General features: G+C 34.9%; 1 protein-coding gene across 5 annotated transcripts in view; it reads left to right on the top strand.

Annotated features, from left to right (window-relative positions):
* Positions 1-19,976, top strand: part of Mon2 (MON2 homolog, regulator of endosome-to-Golgi trafficking) — a 114,126-nt gene that overhangs the window by 14,960 nt on the left and 79,190 nt on the right. For 4 of the 5 annotated variants that reach the window (XM_010644534.3, XM_010644536.3, XM_010644535.3 and 1 more), the window contains exon 2: positions 14,965-15,028. In XM_010644534.3, coding sequence (XP_010642836.1) covers positions 14,965-15,028 — 64 coding nt within the window. Of the gene's footprint in view, positions 1-14,964; positions 15,029-17,479; positions 17,607-19,976 lie in introns of those variants that run through there. The other variant, XM_019210767.2, reaches the window with a different exon arrangement.

Genomic DNA, 19,976 nt, shown 5'->3' on the forward strand with positions numbered 1-19,976 from the left:
AAAAAAAACCAAAAAAAAAAAAAAAAAAATTTTATGTACAGTATAATGAATTGTGCTGCTGTAAACATTGGTATGCATGTATTGCTCAATAAGATATCTTTAGCTCTCGGGAAGATACTTAAAAGGGGAATAGCTGGATTGAATGGCAGTTCTATTTTTAGTTTTCTGAAAACACACCATATTGATTTCCTAATGGTTATACTATTTTACATTCCTATCCACAGTACTCAAAGAAGGGTTCCTTTTTCACTGCATCCTCACCTGCATTTTTTATTTCTGGATTTCTTGATGCTTGCCATTATTTCTGGAGTAAGATGAAATTTCAGGGTTGTTTTAATTTGCATTTCTTTAATGACTAAAGTTGAACATTTTTTAATGTGTTTATTGATCTTTTATATTTCTGAGAACACTGAGAAGTCTTATTCATTTCTGTTGCGCAGTTTATCATTGGGTCTTCTATTTCAGAGGGGTCTAAATTTTTTGAGTTCTTTATGATATTAGTTCTCTGCTCAAGGTGTAGGTGGCAAAAATTATTTCCCATTCTGTAGGATTCTCTTCACTCTGTTTGTTTGCTTTGTTGTACAGAAGGTTTTTAAGAAGGTATGATTTAATTTGTTGATTGTCACTGTTATGTCTTGTGCAGTTGCAGTTCTCTTCAAAAAGTCTTTGCCTGAACCTGTCTTCAAGAGTTTTACCTGTTTTATCTGTCAGGTTAAGTATCTCTGTTTTAATATTTATACCTCTGATCTATTTTGATTTTTATTTAGTATATGGTAAGTGAAATAGGTTCAGATTCAATCTGCTTATGGACAGCCAGTTCTCCCAGCACCATTTGCTAAAGAGACTATATTTCTTCCAACGTATGGTTTTGGCCCCTTTGTCAAAGATCAGGTAGCTGAATGTCTTTGTGGTTGTTTCTGCATCTTCTATTCCATTGATTTACATGTCTGTCTTTGTGCCACTCCCATGCTGTTTTTTTTTTTTTTTAAGAGTGGGAAAGGTTTTTTTGGTGGGGGGGCATAGGAATATTTCCGGAAAGACAAGTGGAGTCCTAAGTGGGTTATCACTTCCCATGCTGTTTTTAATCACAGTAGTCTTCTAGTATAACTTGAAGTTAGGCATTATGATGCCTCTGCTTTCCTCTTATTTTCCAAGATTGCTTTTGGCTACTCTCAGCCTCTTCTGGTTCCATATGAATTTTAGGATTGTTTTCTGTAGTTTTGTGACAGTTTTGATTGGGATTGGAATTGTGTTAACTGTGTATATCAGTTGGGGAAATATGGCCATTTTGACAGTATTGGTTCTGCCTACCCAGGGTTATCTTTCTTCTGATGTTGTCTTCAATGTCCTTTTTTCAAAGTATGGTAGTTTTCATTGTAAAGGTCTTTCACTTCCGTGTTTAGGTTAATCCTAAGTATTTAATTTTTTTGGATGCTATTATGAATAGTATTGTTTTCCTAATCTTTCTCAGTAAGTTCATTATTGGTATCCAGGAATGCTAATAATTTTTTTGTGTTGATTTTGTATCCTGCTATGCTGCTGTATTTGGTTATTAATTCTGAGAATTTCTTGGTGATATATGGTTGGACTTCTATGCAGAGGATCATGTCATCTACAAATAATGATAATTTGACTTCTTCCTTTGCTTTATGTATCCCTTTTATTTCTTTTTCTTGCCTGATTGCTCTGGCCAGTGTTTTGGGAATATATTGAACAGGATTGGTGATAGCGGACATCCTTGTCTTGTTCCTGATTTTAAAGGGAAAACTTTCAGTTTCTTGCCATTTAATATGAAGTTGGTCATTGGTTTGTCAAAAATGGCTTTTGTCAGATTTAGGTAAGGTCCTCTATACCTATTTTCTTTATTTTATTTTTTTAGCAAATATGAATGTTGGATTTTGTCAAATATTTTTTCTGCATCTGTTGATGTGACTATTTGTCTTTTGTTCCTGCTTCTCTGTTTATATGATTTATTACATTTATTGATTTGCATATGTTCAACTATCCTTTGCAGCCCTGGGAAGAAACCTTGATAGGTCATTATATATGATCCTTTTGATGATTTTTCGCATTCTATTTGCCAGTATCTTATTGAGGATTTTTGTTATAGTAAGGGAGGACAGTGTAAATACCTGCTGGTATTAAGTCCATTTGTTCAAAGGTGTAGTTTCCTGTGATAGTTCTTTGATATTTCTGATTTTTTTTTTGTTTAGTTTATCTGTGTCTTTGTGAAATTGGGATATTGAAGTCACCTACTATAATTGTTTTGGTTTTTGATTTTTTTTATATCCAGCAGTATTTATTTTGTGAAGTTAGGTGCTTCAGTATTTGGTGCATATAAATTTATAAGTGTTATCCTGTTGAATAGTTCTCTTAATTGCCACATAATGACCCTTTTTGCCTCTTCTGCTCAGTTTTAGCTTAAACTTTACTTTGAGAGTAATATTGCTTCTCCTGGTGGCTTGATGCATGAAATATTGTTTTCCATCCTTTGACTTTTAGTCTGTGTCTTTTTTAATTAAATGAGTTTCTTGAATACAAAAGATGGTAGCATAATGTTTTTTGATTCAGTCCACCAGCCTATATCTTTTCATTGGGGTGTTGAGGCCATTAACACTGAGAGATATTATTGATTTGTTCCTGTCATTGTGGTCTTTTGATGACTCATATCCCCCCCATCTTGCTCGCTTTCTCTATCCATTTACCTTGTTTGATGTCATTTCATTTGAATTTATGGCTTTGTTGGGTTCATTCTAATATATTCTTGGCTATTTTTGGAGCATTGGTTTGTTCATGTTCCTTGAGGAAAGCTGTATTTCAGAAACTGTTGATATATTGGTGTACTTGTAAAATGGAGAAGAGGTGTGTGAATACAAAGGGCTGGATAAAACAAAGAAGAGCAAAAATAATAGAACAGAGGGGACAGAAGGTTAATAGAGAAGACAAGAAACACTGAGGGAGCAGAATATAGGAAAGAAAAGTTTGAAGAGTATGAGAGAAGAAATTTATATTGATACAGAAGCTAGAGTTAAAGAAAAGGAGTAGGGAGAAAAAATAGCTGCATCAAAGCAGTGAATGAATGAATAGTAACAAAAATATGAGAGGAATTCAGGTAAGAGTGTACATGCCATTCTCACTTTACTGCTATGACATAGAGCCTAAGTGTCCACACAGTTCCTTTCTTGCCTTAGTTGAAGTCTCTTTGCATGAAGCCATACCAATTTCCCTTGTTTGTGGTGAGGGGTATCAATTTCTTTGAGTCTGTGTCCTTAATGCAGGCTGTGCTGTATGCATGGCTAACTACAGTCTTTTATTTCTGTTCTGTGATCCGTCCACCTCAAATTATTTAAAAGAGAAAAGATATGAAATAATTTTTCCACTACCGAGCTCTGTTTCACCTTTTGCCAGGGTCCTGTGACTCCTCCTTCCCTTTGGGCTAGACAAACTTCCATATTCTCACTTCAGATATTTTCCCAGTATTTTGTTACCAGCAATTTCCTGTCCCATCTTTTCCTTTGATTCAAATCCCAAAATGACCCTGTCTCAAGAATTCCCTTTTCCAGCCAGCAAGTAGCATCTGGCACACTCCTTGGGTTTGGTTTAGGGAGTCTTTCACTCTGAGTGTGACTGTTCATGATTTCCTGCTAACTCAGATTTTTCTGGACTTTGTAGAAAAGATATCAGTCTTTTATCAGTCTCACTCCCTCCCCTCTGTCCCTGTCTATGTATGTGATCCATAGTGGAACTCTACGGGCAGTCTCATGAATGCCAGTTTTTGTGTTTATCCTCTCTCTGCCTATGATAGGAAGTACTCTTACCTATAGTGAGCCCTGGAAGGGGAATTGGTGATGGGGGAGAGGCCGTATACACAGAGTCTGTCCCAGTAGTGAATTTGACAGATTAAAATTTAGGAAGTCTGGACAAATGACATTGGTATTTATGCTGGTTCATTTTGATCAATCTGTGTTGACACTGAAGCAAAATGAAATACTGAATTTGAACATTATCAAGGTGTATAGAGCATAGTGACAAGGGAGAGAAATTAAACTTTTGCAAATGACAGTGAAATAAATGTCATTTAGCACAGATTAATTTTGGTTACCCCAGTAAGAAATTTACTGGAGTTTGAGATTGGATGTATGTTACACCATATAGATGATAATTACAGTATTTTTGTGTTCTTTAAATATGCTATGGTTTGTACATTTTCAAGGCTTATTCAGAATCAGACTTCTTCTTATCACTTTAGTCACTACCATCTGAAATCTGTTACCTTTTGCTTGCAATAATTTCCTAAATTTCACTGCATATTAGAATCACCTGAAGATTTTGTTTTACATATTGGTGATGGCTTCTTCTGGAAGTCATTTGGATTTAAATGGAATATTTTGCAGCCCAAACATCAAGCTGAGCTTTTCATGTCTTTAATAGGCACTGCCTCAAGTAATCAGAAAATCAATAATTTCCTGGAAAATTTGGTGATTTCCACAGTAAAGTAGCCCCGTTAATTTGAAATAATTTCCATTTTTCATAGTTTCAGAAATAAGTCCTAGTGAATGTATTATAATTCTTAGTTGTGAGCAATGAAATCTGATTCTGGCTGATTGATTTTTGGGGGGGGGCAGCGGGGATTGAACTCTGGTCCTTGCGCTTGAAAGGCAGGCGGTGGAACCACTGAGCTAAATCCCTGGCCCATGGCTGATTGAAATACAAATAAAATTTACTCATAGGACATTGAGAGGTTCCTTGAATTGGCAAAACCAATTCTAAATGGAGCCAGCCTTAGAAAATGTACATGAATGCTGGTTGTAGTGCATTCCTGTAATGCATGCCTGTAATTGAGGACTTGGGAGGCTGAAGCACGATGATTACAAGTTTGAGTCCAGCCTGGATGAACTACATAGTAGATTCAAGATCAACCTGGACTCCCGGCATGGACTCAGAGCCACTTGTGCTGTGTGGCCCAGCCCGAACTACGGGCCTCCTCTGGAACTGCGCTGTTTCCTGTGGGTGCCACTGATTGGCTCTGACACAGCGCCAGGTGGGTGAGTTTTGTATCATAGCTCCGGTTTGGACTCAGAGCCACTTCTGCTGTGCGGCCCAGCCCAAACTATGGGCCTCCTCTGGAGCTGCGCTGTTTCCTGCGGGCACCACTGATTGGCTCTGACACAGCACCAGGAGGGCTGAGCACCATCCCCCCCCACCCCTGCCGGCTATTAGATCCTCTGATTGAGCCAGTCCTTGGATGCACTCTGCAGAGGCATGGCGGGCTATATAGGGTGGTGATTGATCCTGTTATGTTCCTGATTGTATTGATAGGGATAAAGGATAGGGATTGATTTGATGAGTTGTTTTCTCAATTATGAAAATGAGAATGTCTGCAAGTCATTAGAGAATCAAAGACTGGGACGCAATGATATGAGGAAGATTTAATGACCCAGAGATTGAATCAAGGGCAACCCAACAGCAAAAATAAAGATGAGAAAACACTTAAGCAAGCCACAAAAACAGACTTCTAGTCCACCAATGGCAAACAATAGGGCAAAGGAGGATGAAAAATCAGATAGTGAACCTCCAGGACACTCAGAACTCACAGCACAGGAAGTAAAAAAACTGATCAGTCAAGCTCTAGAAAAATTCAAAATATTAATTATTTCCCAGATAACCGTAGAGATGGTGAGCAAAATGAAAGACATGATTCGAGACTCCAGAACAGAAACTGACAAAAAAATAGATGAGCTTAGGAACATAATAGAAACCATGAAAGCCCATAATAAGAAAGAAATGGAAACAATGAATACCCAACATAGGAAAGAAATGAAATCCATTAAACAGATTCAAACAGATATCCAGGAGATTAAAAACTCTATTGAAAGTGTATGCAACAGAATAAAAGATTGCAAAGATAGAATCTCAGATATAGAAGATAGGATAGCAGTGACCATGAAAGGAGAGGTCTCTTAAAAACAGTAGGGGATCATGAGAAATCAATCCAGCAACTCCTAGATGATGCAAAGAAGAATAACAAGACTGATAGGAATCTATGAAGTACCAGGAGAAAATGCAAATGACTTAAAAAAGCTGTTCAAAGAATTAATGACAGAAAACTTCCCAAACAGAGGGGAAGAATTAGACATACAGATAAGCGAGGCATATAGGACATCATCTAGCCACAATTAAAAAAAAAAATCTATACCTAGATACATAATAATCAAGATCCCAGAAACCTAAAAGAAGAACAAAATACTACAAGCAGTAAGAGAAAAAAGAAACAAATCACATGTGAAGGAAAGCCCATCAGAATCACAGCAGACTTTTCAACACAAACCCTCAGGTCAAGGAGAGCCTGGAGTGAGATAGTTCAAGTCCTAAAAGAAAACAACCTGCAACCAAGACTGATGTATCCTGTAAAACTCTCTTTCAAAATGGACGGAGAAATAAGATACTTCCATGACAGCGAACACTTGAGAAACTTCATGAGTACTAATTCAGCACTACAAAGAATTTTAAACAATATCCTAGAAAAAGACAACGAAGATCACACCACCAGGAGGCCCAGTACAGCAAATCAAATAGGCAAGGCAAGAAACTAAAAGGAGAAGGTGAAAAAGTAAAGCGTGAACAAAAGGCGAATAACATGACAATAATAAGTCAGTACATATCAGTTATAACTATCAATGTTAGTGGCCTCAATTCACCAATCAAGAAAAATAGATTGGCAGAATGGATTAAGAAGCAAAATCCAACAGTATGTTGTATACAAGAAACACACCAAGTGCAAAAAGAAGCCCATAGACTGAAAGTGAAAGGATGGAAAACAATTCTCCATGCAACAGGAGCCCAGAAAAAAGCAGGGGTGTCAATCTTATTCGCAGACAAAGCAAACTTCAAACCAAAACTGATTAAGAGAGACAAAGAAGGCCACTACATCCTTGTAAAGAGAACAATCCAAGAGGAAAAAATGCCAATCATAAACATATATGCACCAAATATAAATGCCCCCAACTATATTAAACAAATATTAAGTAACATGAAAAACCAAATAACCACTAGTACAATTGTAGTGGGGGTTGTGAATACCCCACTATCACAAATAGATCGTCTAGGAAAAAAATCAACAATGACATACTAGAACTGAACCAAGCTCTAAACGTATGGACTTATTAGACAACTATAGAGTGTTCCACACCACAAAAACAGAATATACATTCTTTTCAGCTGCACATGGGTCATTCTCCAAGATAGATCACATACTAGCTCACAAAACAGGTTTGAATAAATGCAAAAGAAATGAAGTTATTCCCTGTATATTATCAGATCACAGTGCAGTAAAGCTGGAGATCAATAGCATAAGAAACTGTAGGAACTTCACAAACACATGGAAATTGAACAACACTCTCCTGAACAATCAGTGGATCACAGAGGAAATTAAAGAAGAAATCGGACAGTTTTTCAAATAAACAAAAATGCCAATACAACATACAGGAATGTATGGGACACGATGAAAGCAGTTCTACGTGGAAAATTCATAGCACTGAATGCCCACATTAGGAAAACAGAGCAAGCTCAAATAAATAACCTAACAATGACTCTTAGACTCCTAGAAAAACAAGAGCAAGAAAAACCCAAAGCTCAAACAAGAGAGGAAATTATAAAGATTAGAACAGAAATCAATGCAATGGAAACTAAGAAAAATGATACAAAAAATAAATGAATTGAAGAGTTGGTTTTTTGAAAGAATAAATAAAATTGATAAACCCTTAGCAAACCTTATCAAAAAAAAGGAAAGAAAAGGCTCAGATTAAAGCAATCAGGAATAAAAAAGGCGAAGTCAGAACAGATCCCACAGAAATCCAAAGGATCATTAATACATACTATGAGAACCTGTACTCTAATAAAACAGAAAACACAGAAGAAATGGACAGATTTCTAGATACTTATGAATTACCAAAGTTGATCGAAGAAGATAAAAACATTTTAAACACCCCAATCACAATCAGAGAAAATTGAAAATGTAATTAAAAACTTACCAACAAAGAAAAGCCCAGGTCCTTATGGATTCACTGCTGAATTTTACAAGACATTTAGAGAAGATCTACTGCCATTACTCTTCAGACTTTTCAATGAAATTGAAAGAGAAGCAATACTTCCAAATTGATTCCTGGAAGCAAATATCACTTTGATTCCCAAACCTGGGAAAGATGTAACTAAAAAACAGAACTACAGGCCAATCTCCTTAATGATTATAGATGTAAAAATCCTCAATAAGATACTAGCAAACAGAATACAGAGGATCATCAAGAAGGTCATACATCCTGACCAAGTAGGATTTATTCCAGGGATGCAAGGATGGTTCAACATACATAAATCAATAAATATAATACACTATATTAACAAAGTCAAGGACAAGAACCACATGAAAAAAATGTTCCACATCACTGGTCATTCAAGAGATGCAGATGAAAACAACATTGAGATTCCACCTCACCTCACAAATAATGGCTGCTATCAAGAAATCACACAACAACAAATGTTGGCGTGGTTGTAGGAAGAAAGGAACCCTTCTCCATTGTGAGTGGGAGTGCAGACTGATGCAACCACTATTGAAGTCAATATGGAGTTACCTCAAAGAACTAGGATTAGAGGTTCCATTTGACCCAGCCATCCCTCTTTTGGGTATCTTTCCAAAAGAAAAGAATCATAGCACAGAGATATATGCACACCCATGTTTATAGCAGCACAGTTTGTAATAGCTAAAACTTGGAAACAGCCCATCTGCCCATCAGTTGGAAACTGGATAAAGAAGATGTGGTTTTTTATAAAATGGAATACTACTCAGCCATAAAGAATGAGAAAGTAGATTCATTCATAGGTAAATGGGTACATTTTGAGGATATACTCCTAAGTGAAATAAATAAGTCACACATATGGAAATACCGAATAGTTTCTCTGGTGTGAAAAACTAAAATAGTACTCAAGGTCCTAATGGGACAATTAGCAACATGAAATAGGAAACAAATGAACAAAGGTGTAGGGACAGTGAGAAAGATAGGGAAAGGGGAATAAGGGAAAAGGAAAAAAATATGAGAAAATATTAAAATGGAATTAAAGTGTTTGAAGGTGGGAAGGGGAGGAGGGGGTGAAGGGAGGGTGGGGAAAAGGGGAAAAAATGAGAACCAAGACCTGGCATGTAAAGGTACAAGATCCCAGTAATGAATGTAACTGTACTGTCTACCTAGAATGTACCAATAAATTCAATTTAAACTAAAAAAAAAAAAAATCAACCTGGACTCCATAGCTAGACCCTTCTTTATATAAATAAATACATGAATAAGTAAGTGAATGAATACAAATAAGGGGTACTGGAATTTTATGAAAACTCATGCGGTGAGCCCAGTATCTGCTGAATAGTGGTAGGAAGCCATGGATTATACTTCTGGTCGAGTTGGTCATTGTGGGCTGCCTCTATTTCTCCTACCATCTGTAACTAGATACTGCCCTCACTGTTGCTGGCATCAGAAAGAATTGTCCCTTATAGCTGCTTTTCTGTGTCACTACCTTCCTTATTCAAAATTCCTGTTGGGTGTAGCATAGGCTACTAAAACATTTGAGAAATCAAGTATCTGGCATTTTAAATTTCATTAGTGGAAAATAGACTCTTTTATCAAACACATGAAGTAGAGACTTCTTCAGACATAAGCAAGAGTGTTAACATGCTTGGAGGCAACGAAATGATAAATGTCTACTATATGTGCTATAGTATACAATGTGTCATTTTATGCATTCAGAACCCTGTATCACAAAACCCTGTGTTCTCCCCTTATTACTATTTTTAAACTGATAGAGACTGGCATCACTTTTCCATAACATGCAGAAGAAATAACAATATAAATGAATAGCTAGCAAATTAATAGGAACATTTGGACATACAATTTCTTATGAGCATTATTTTTAAGACATAGACCAATATATAGTATTAAATAATCATGATTTTAGATAGTTAAAAATTGTTTAGTTTCTATGATAGAAATAATATATCAATATTATGTGTCAGCCCTGTCTACTAGAAATATAGGTCACAAATACAATACATACATGTAATTGCATTTAAAAAGTAAAAAAGAAACACTATTAAACTCATTATGTCCAAAATATTATTTTACCATGTAGTTAATAAAGATATTTAGAGAACACATTCTTCTTTTTTCCTTTAAATTTTAATTTTTATTAGTGCATGCTAGCGTAATGGTTTCATTCGTCATTGGTATGTGCAGCACATAGCAATCTTGATTCTTTTTACTTCCTTTCCCCCTCCCAACCTTCTCCCCTACCTCCATCTCTTGGTTCCCTTCCCATTTGTAAAAATCTCTCTTTCCTTTTATCTTTTATTTTGCTCTTTTATTTATGCTTTCAGTTTCTTATATAAGAGAAACCATACAGTATGTAAGTTTGACTATTTTACTTACCATATGGTCTTGGGGTGCGTCCATTTTTCTTTTTTTTTTTTTCATTTTTAAAATTAATTTTCTTGGGCCAGGGATTTAGCTCAGTGGTTCTGCCACCTGCCTTGCAATCACAAAGACCCAAGTTTTATCCCTGCTACAAAAAATTTTTTTTTTTAATTTTCTTGGTACGTTTAAAGTATACAGTATAATGACATTCGTCATTGGAAATTTGCACCTTTACATAATCCATCTTGATTCTTATTTTTTCCCATTTCCCTGCCCTTTCAACTCCTCCACAATGACTTTGTTTCCATTTTTTTCTTTTTTCTCCTATTAATTCCATTTCCTTCTTTCTTTTCCCCTTCCATTTTTCTACAGATGACTCATTTATACATCTTTATAGCAGAATAGTACTCCATTGTATATAAATACCATATTTTCTTTCTTTCTTTCTTTTTCTTTTTTTTTGTACTGGGGATTGAACTCAGGACTTTGCACTTGTGAGGCAGGTGGCGGCACCACTGAGCTAAATCCCTGGCCCAATACCATATTTTCTTTATCCATTTATCTGTTGATGGACAGACATGTAAGCCACTTCAAGATTTAACTATTATGAATTGTGTACCACATTTTCTTTATCCACACATCTGTTTATGGGTATTTAGGTTGTTTCCAGTTCTTGGATATTGGGAATATTGCTATATTGAATAGAAGAGTAATATTTGTTGGTATCCCAATTTGTATTCTTTGAGATAAATACTCTGAAGTAGCACTTTTGTTTTGAGCAGGGGTGGGGGGTTGTTTTATTTTGAGACAGGGTCTCACTGTGTAGTTCAGGCTGGCCTTGAACTCACTATGTAGCCCAGTATGACCTGGAACTAACAATACCTAGGCCTCAGCCTCCCAAGTTCTGGGATTATAGGCATGGATCACCATGCCCAGCTGGCAATTGTTGAATCATATGCTACTTCTATTTTTAAGTTTTTCAGGAACCTCCATACTGTTTTGCACAGGGATTGAACTCCTTTGTACCCTCATGAGTGAGTAAGAGTTCTCACCAATGCAACCTCATTACTCTGAGGTAATATCTCATTGTAGTTTTAATTTTTTTAAACCACAGAAACTATTCAGTATTTACTCAAGCATGTCCTTTTTATTTCACTTACGAGAATAGCCTCAATATGCATCCAATAAACTCTTAAGTTACTAGGCATTCTTGATAAGGATGAAGCCATCAATTTAACTCTTCTTTCATTCCCTTATTTCCTCTCCCCTCCCCTTCCTACTTCCCCTTTAGCAATTTTCTTCTTATTTCACACTCCCAATTATATTCCTACACCTTAAACCTTTTCTTCCTGTTTCACATTGTCAGAGAATTTGGATCTTATTTACACTTTTAGTTTTTCACACCACAGAAACTATTCAGTATTTGTATATGTGTCTTATTTATTTCACTTAAGAGTAAGGCCTCAATATGCATCCATTTTCCTATGAATGACTCTAGTTTCTCATTCTTTATGGCTAAGTAGTACTCCATTTTATAGAAAAACCACATCTTCTTTATCCAGTCTCCTACTGATGGGCAATTGGGCTGTTTCCAAGTTTTAGCTATTACAAACTGTGTTGCTATAAACACGAGTGTGCTTATATCACTGTGGTTTGATTCTTTTAATCCTTTTGGAAAGATATCCAGCAGAGGGAAGGCTGGGTCAAATGGGACTTCTAATCCTAGTTGTTTAAGGTATGTCTATTTTGATTTCCACAGTAGTTGCACCAGTCTGCACTCCCACCAACAATGAAGAAGGGTTCCTTTCTCCCCAGAACCCCACCAACATATGTTATTGGTTAATTTCTTGGTAGCAGCCATTCTTTCTGGGGTGTGGTAGAATCTATGTTGTTTTCATCTGCATATTTCAAGTGACCAGTGATGTTGAACATTTTTTCATATATCTATTTGCTGCTTTTACTTCTTTGTTTGAAAAATGTATTGATCTGTTTTTTAAACTCATCATTTCGAGTAATTTAAGTCTGTGGCTTTTTTTTTTTTTTTTCGGTATTGGGGATCAAATTCAGGACCTTGTGCTTGCAAGGCAGGCACAGTACTAGTGAGCTAAGTACCCAGCCCAAGCCTGTGGTTTTTGATTCCTCCCCTTGCTGATCCAGGTATTGGCACGGGGAATTTTGGGAAGCATTTTGTTGTCTTCTCACGTTTCTAATTTATTTATTTATTTAGGTGTGTTTGTTTCCTTTGTGCGCTAAAGTTTGTGGGCGCTTATAGTAGAAAGATTTTGTTGTTAGTATGGAGGTCTCTTTAGTTAGTGTCTGCTTTTTCAGTGATGTACTCTGTGGCTAACTGTTGGCTTTTGTGTCTCTCCCAAGATCTGACCATCTCCATTAATTTAGTATAAATTAAAGTATAGGATTCATCATAATCTGCCCCATACCCCATTCCCAGGAATAAATCACAGTATTGTTTATGACACATAGACAATTTTGATATCAGCATATAAAGAAAGTCTGTGCCACCACCCTGGCAATAGAATCTAAATCAACAATCATAACAATATGAAAAAAACTGAATATTACCTTATTATAAAAACCAGTCATATTATTCTTAATCATAGAAAAGATATCTATAATTATGTTATAAACACTAAGATAAACCAAATATTGACATATATCTACTAAATCTAACAACTATATCTCTACTAACAATAGAAAAAAACTTCAAGAGTAACAGCATAGTTAGCTATCTAAAGATTAATAAAGCTTAATGGTTATACTAATAAAAGTACAGAGGGTAGATAGAGAATGGGAAAATGAAAAAATTTGAAAAATTATGAAAAATGAGAAGAGAAAAAATTGTGCTAATGGATCCTATTAAGGAGTAAATGAAATTAAAGAGGAAAAAATTCTTCTATATTTTTGAATGCGTGGATTCTTTCCCCTGTATGTAGTTTTGTAATTCAGCAACTCATGGTTTTCTCTGCTTAAGTTTGTGGCTTATGGGTTTGTGAAGTGCTCCAGAGGCCCCTGTATCAGTTCATCCCAGGCATCCAAGCTGAGTTGTACCCTTGCTTGCTTTGGAAGATGGAGAAAGCAATTAGACCTCTGATTTGTGCTTGATGTAGACAGCAGAGAGAGGGTTGAAGCAGACCCCTGTATTTAATTCCAGTTCTTTTAAACATCTGCCAATGAAAGCCACATACACTGGGCCTGGCTTCTTACCACAGTGGGTAGAGCTGCTGTCTTTCTTGGCCTGAGGTTAAACTTCTTAACCTCTCTTTTGTCTCTCTCCTGTGGAAGAGTCACTCTTTCAGTCACTGTGGGAGGATAATATAGGGAACCCTAAAGTGGGGGTATTTTGTAGCTTTGTAGCTCAGTTTTAAGACTCCTTTCTGAGGTGGTGCCTGATTAAACACTCTCGTAATATTTTGGGTTCTGCACTTGACTTCTCCAACTAGCCTTCCTGTGGAAGAAGTCCCTTTCAAAACCTCATACTGTTTTTGCTTTTTACAATGTTCACGGGCTTTTCTTGGCACTAGTGCTGCTAGTCCAGTCTGTTGCTCCCTGGACCTCCAACCCTAGTGGCTTACCTTGTGTTTGTTGAGACAGGTTCCCTTCTCCAGAGCTAAGGTGAGCTTCCAGAGTGCTTCATTCTTTGCTCTGCATTGTACTGTTTCTTTAGCTTCTCTGTAGTTTCTAATTTTCCTATCAGTTCCCAGAGATACACTTTTTTTTCTTCTCTTCACCAAGTTATTTTCCAGGTTACTTGATCCCAGGTCCTGGAGAGAACATATTTTGCTGCTGATTGCTACTTTGACATTTTTCTTTCTCTACCTTATTTTTTTTATGTACTCAATCCTCAAAATATAGTGTGTATTTTATACCTAAGGCACAACTCAGTTTGCACTGGCCATATATTAGAGTGCATAGTAGCTATGCATAGCCAATGGCTGCCATATTGTAGAGACATTTGGTGGTATTTTGTAAAATGCTATATGACTTGCAATTACTACCTGCTAAATACTATATGATAAAGTATTTTAGATGCATTATAAAAACTAAAATGATAGAAGTTTAAAGAGCAATAACAAAGTGCTTAGTTACCCATTTTCAAGAAAACAGCACTTTTATTTTTTATGGTGTTGTATAATTTTTTTGTAATGGAGGGAAGGGGAGATATGAAATGGGGAAGAAAAATCTAATCTTTTTTCCTTAGGTTTTGTGTGTACTATTTTTATTATCTAATCATCTCAATTTATAAAGTATTGTGGTATTACAGATAGGTATTAACACAGAAGGTAACATGCAGTTTGCATGTGAGTGATCAAATTAATAATTTTATTATATATAATGTGTGTCACTACTGGGCTTAGTATCTGATATTTTGAAAATAAAAATATGTTAGTGACTGTTTCTGTTTGTGCTTTTAATTTTATATATCATATATCATTGCTTTTCCCTAGATAATTCGTGTTGATGATGTTTTATTTTCTAATTATTTTTATTCTTGCAGGCTGCTGAATCAGGAATAATAAAAGTTAAAACAATAGCTGCAAGAAACACCGAAATTTTGGCAGGTAATATTTTGCATTACAACTTCAACAATTAATGAAAAATAGACTAATAGTAAAAATGTAGTCTTAAAGCCATCAATTTTCTGATTCATCCCTTTCTCATGTGTTTTCCGTAGTGATACAGAATGTGTGAATATCCGTAACTTAGGAACTGATTGTTTTCCAGAGGTTAGAGCTGTAAAATTGTCTGAAATCAGAAAGCTTAAAACTATTAATTTCTTAAAGCCCAGGAGTTTTTCTTACTCATCTTTACTTCCGCCTCTTCCCACTTACCTAAGAACCACCTTATTCACAGAAGTCATTCAGTTAATATTTGTTACATGAAATTGAATGAAAGATTGAGTCTTAGTTAATTTTTGAAGATCTAGTTTATCCTTAACACAATATTAACAATTCACAATGTGATGTTGTATATTTAGTACTACTGTATAAATTTTGAGTTTTGGGTGAAGAAGTAGTGAAAGTAGGGTGGAAAAAAGGAAACAATTTCTTTTTATTTTTTGATTAAACTTGATTTTCAAGAAGGAGTTTTCAAGAATTTCTCTTTAGTTTCATTTGTTTGGTGCCTTCTGATCTCAGTAATGAACATGAAATGAGGGCAACTTTTTTGTTAGTTTTCTTTTTTGAGACTGTGTTATATATGAGGTACTTGCACTTTTCTATCCTATAGAAGACTATTTTGTGGGAAATATTATTTAACAGTAAGTAGATTGAGTGAAATGCAAAGAGATTAAGTTACTTTTCAAGGTCACATCACAAGTAGTGGAACCAGATTAAAAGCCAGGTGTGTTCAGAGCCAGTGTTCTTCCTCCCGTAGTGTGCTGCCATGCTATCTCAAGATTTCCACGTTAGTCACTCCCTCCAAGTGTTTCATCCTTAACCATTGCTTACTACTTTGATTTTTTTTACACTGCATATACAGTGCCAGTAATGCCTTTGATCTTAGATAGTGTAGCAGAAAAGAGGTCTTACATAGTTAATTTACACAAAGTCTTAATGGTAAAGAATTTATTTAACACATACATTTTACACTTAGAAAGGATACCAGTAAACTAATTTATGAGATTTCAGAGTGTTATAAAATAAAATAAAGTTTTTTTTGAGGGTGCAGTTTAAGGATGGGGGGCTATTAGGCTTGTTCTAAATTTGCCCTTAGGTTTAGTTTTCCTAAGTTGCATCTGTCTCACAGCTTCTTTCCTGACTTTCAGCAGTCAGTCAAAAGCACAAAATAGTTTTGTAACGTTAGTCACAGAAGTGAAAAATGTTCTGTGTGCATATTGAGGAGTGTAGTGAACACGATGGGTAAAGGCAAAGGTATGTGTGGTTGGTTTATAAGCAGGTACTACGTTTTGGGAGATGTATGTTGAGTGGATTAGCTACGGTGGGAAAATAGTGTTTAAAGATAAATTATGACCTTGATATTTTAAAGTTGGAAACATATAGGCCAGTTATATAAGTATACCATTGTAAATATTTACCTTTGGTATTATCATTGCTGATATCATGGCAAGTCTTTACAAAATTAAGGTTTTCATTCATTCTGTTGTTGGTGGATTTCTTCCAAGAATCGCTTGTTCTAGAGTTTTATACAAAATAAAATGTCTAATTACTTAATCCTAAGGAGAGTAAGAAAGTTTGGGTTAGTTGGTTTGAGTTTAAAAGTGGGCTGTTACTATTTTAATTTGTTAGTTTCATTTACATCAATTTAGAACATGTTTTTTATACACATACAACAATTCCTGAGTTAATCTCTATAATTTCCAGACCCATGTACATGAGGAAGTTACTAGCATTTAAACTTTATCCTATTTTTAAACAAATATTTATAGCAATTGATATGTAAAGAATATAGATTAATAGATCAATGTCATCTTGAAAATCAAAGGCTCTTAAAAATGATTTAAATTATTCAGTCCATAGTTTCTAAATCACATAGTTAATTCAGAGGACAGTGAATATTGAGAAAAATTTTTATTTAACAGTTTTTGAGAAGTATTTACTTTTTTATGCTACTGCGGGATTGAACCCAGCGGGTACTATCCATTGAGCTACATCTCAAGCACTTTATTAAAATATTCCTATTTTGAGACAGGGTCTTGCTAAGATGCCCAAGTGGGACTTGAATTTGACATCCTTGTACCTCAGGCTCCCTGAGTACGAGGATTAAAAGTGTGCACTACTATGCCCAGCTTATTTATAATATTTGAAACTATAGAATACTATTTTTTGTGATATCAAAGATCCCAAACAATTGAGGTATTTCAAATGAGATGGGACATTGGATTCCCATATGTCTCTGAATATTCAGAAAATATAGAATTGCTGCACAAATCAGATTCCTTAATTAAAATAAACTAATTAATGACATTCAGAATAGATTTTTAGCCAACTCTAGTTTTCTTAGATTTATCTTCCATAGGAAAATCAATTACATTGCAGAATAAATCTTTGCTTTACATCTCCCCTTCTTTTAAGCATCTTCCTTTAATGTTTATTTTTCTTTGTTTTCACTGCTGTCATGAATGCTGACATAAGTGGAAATGCTATGCCAGGTAATGTCAGCATTGATTCAGATATACAGGTCATTATCTCAAAATTTGTTTTTTCTTTAATGAGAAAACTCTGTAAATGAGTGATGATAACAATGTAGTTTTTTATTTACAATATCAAATGCCTTAAAATTACATTTGACTGCTATATATTACAAATTGTTATTATCCTAGCTTAGAGTATACTAGAAATTGAGAAAGTATGTTACACAGAAATTGCATAATCTGCTTTTTGAATGTATATTCATAATGAGGATATCAACGATATTGTAATCTTTTAAAATTGTACATTTAATCCCTAACTAAAACCATAACAGTTAAATCTATCCGTGGCTGCATTTAGCTACTGTCAGTATATATATATAGTTTTTACATGAATAGTCATTATATATGATTTATATTTTCTCATGTGGTCTTTCCTCATCTTTTTTCATATCTACAAAGTTCCATAACTAAAAGGTCTCCAATTTAACTAGCAATGAGTAAATAGCACTTTGGGATTTTTTTTCTGACCTAAAAGATAATTTAACTGCTTATTGCAGTATATTCTATTTTATCAGTACATGAACTTTTGCTATTTTACAAACAGCTGCAAAATTTATCATACAACTTATTCTTAGTAAATCATTATGTAACAATCAGTAAGGGGGATAGACAGGTGGGCAGTGTAATTCATTTACAGTCTATATGAAATTAAGAAATATACTTGACAAGAATGTTTATGCCATTCATTCTGTTTGACTTACCTGGTCTTTCATTTGGGCGATAATAAAAGCTTTATTAATGGCTTAGTATAGGCTGATAAATGAACCACATTATGATGCAAGACTCTTAGTACTCCTTAAGTGTATTTCTTTACTTCTGTTTAATTTTACATGTTCTAATTATGTGAGTTCACTAGTTTTGTCATGTTTAGTTTATTACAACTAGATAACAGTAATGGAGGAGACAGACCCTAAATATAGGATTCTAACCTGTGTGGTAAATGTCAAGATGGAAATATAGATAGGATTGTTATAGGAACACAGGGAAGGTACCTAGACTACCTTGGGAAGCTGAAGCTAAGATTTAAAGCTTGATGAAAAGTTAGCCAAGCAAATAAAGTATAAATGTGGACAAATATATGAGGTATAGAATAACAGCTTGGTATTACTTGGACACACTATGAATTATATTACCATAAAGTATGAAGAAGGAATGGGTAGGGAAGTAATCAGGAGCATACTGTGATATCCCAAACAGCTAATGGAAAGAGTTTAAATCAAGAATGTGACATATTTGTTTTTTTTTTTTAATTCCTGTGACAGCAGGAAGATATTGTTGAGTATACCATCACTGAGGTAGAGGTCTATTGGGCTATTTCAGTAAGACTATGCAGACTAGAAGGCATGGGCTATAGCATGTTGACCTTTTGGGCCAGAGAGATTGAACTTTATTTACAATTTAATTTGCTTTTATTTATTGATTTTTCCCTTGTACTATTTTAAATTTTAATTTGCATTTTGTCTTAAAAGCATTTGATGTCATCTTTTAAAATGTTTTCAATTACCCTACCATATTTTTTTTTCTTTTTATTGAGTTTATTGGTACAATCTAGGTATACAATACAGTTACATTCATTATTGGGATCGTGTACCTTTACATGACAGGTCTTGATTCTCATTTTTTTTCCCTTGTCCCTGCCCTCCCTTCACCCCTCCTCCCCTCCCCATTTATAAACATTTTATTTCCATTTTTTCATTTTCTCATATTTTTTCCTCTCCGTTATTACCTTTTCCCCACCCTTCCCACTTTCCCTACACCTTTAGCCCTTTTCTTCCTATTTCACATTATTAATTATCTCATTAGGATCTTATGTACTATTACAGTTTTTCACACCAGAGAAACTATTCAGTATTTACACATGTAGCTTATTTATTTAACTTAATATGTATATCCTCAATATGTATCCATTTTCCTATGAATGACTCGAATTTCTCATTCTTTATGGATGAGTAGTATTCCATTTTATAGAAAAACCACATCTTTATCCAGTTTCCAACAGATGGGCAAATGGGCTGTTTCCAAGTTTTAGCTATTACAAACTGTGCCGCTATAAACATTGGTGTGTATATATCACTGTGGTATGATTCTTTTAATTCTTTTGGAAAGATACCCAGCAGAGGGATGGCTGGGATGGAACCTCTAGTCCCAGCTCTTTGAGGTATCTCCATATGTCCTTTCTTTTCTAACTCTGCCTTATTTGTACAAAATAAAAAACAACAACAATAAACTGGAGATTTTCGGATGAACTAATCTAAAAACAGTAAGTAGAATGAATAATTTAGAACTCTAGGATTCAGCAAAATATGACTTTGTAATTTGTGACTTTATGCTTCCTTATAATGATCAGTTAAAGAAAT

This window comes from Fukomys damarensis, unplaced genomic scaffold, assembly GCF_012274545.1.
Source record: "Fukomys damarensis isolate Sample0158 unplaced genomic scaffold, DMR_v1.0_HiC HiC_scaffold_15, whole genome shotgun sequence".
Lineage (NCBI taxonomy): Eukaryota > Metazoa > Chordata > Mammalia > Rodentia > Bathyergidae > Fukomys > Fukomys damarensis.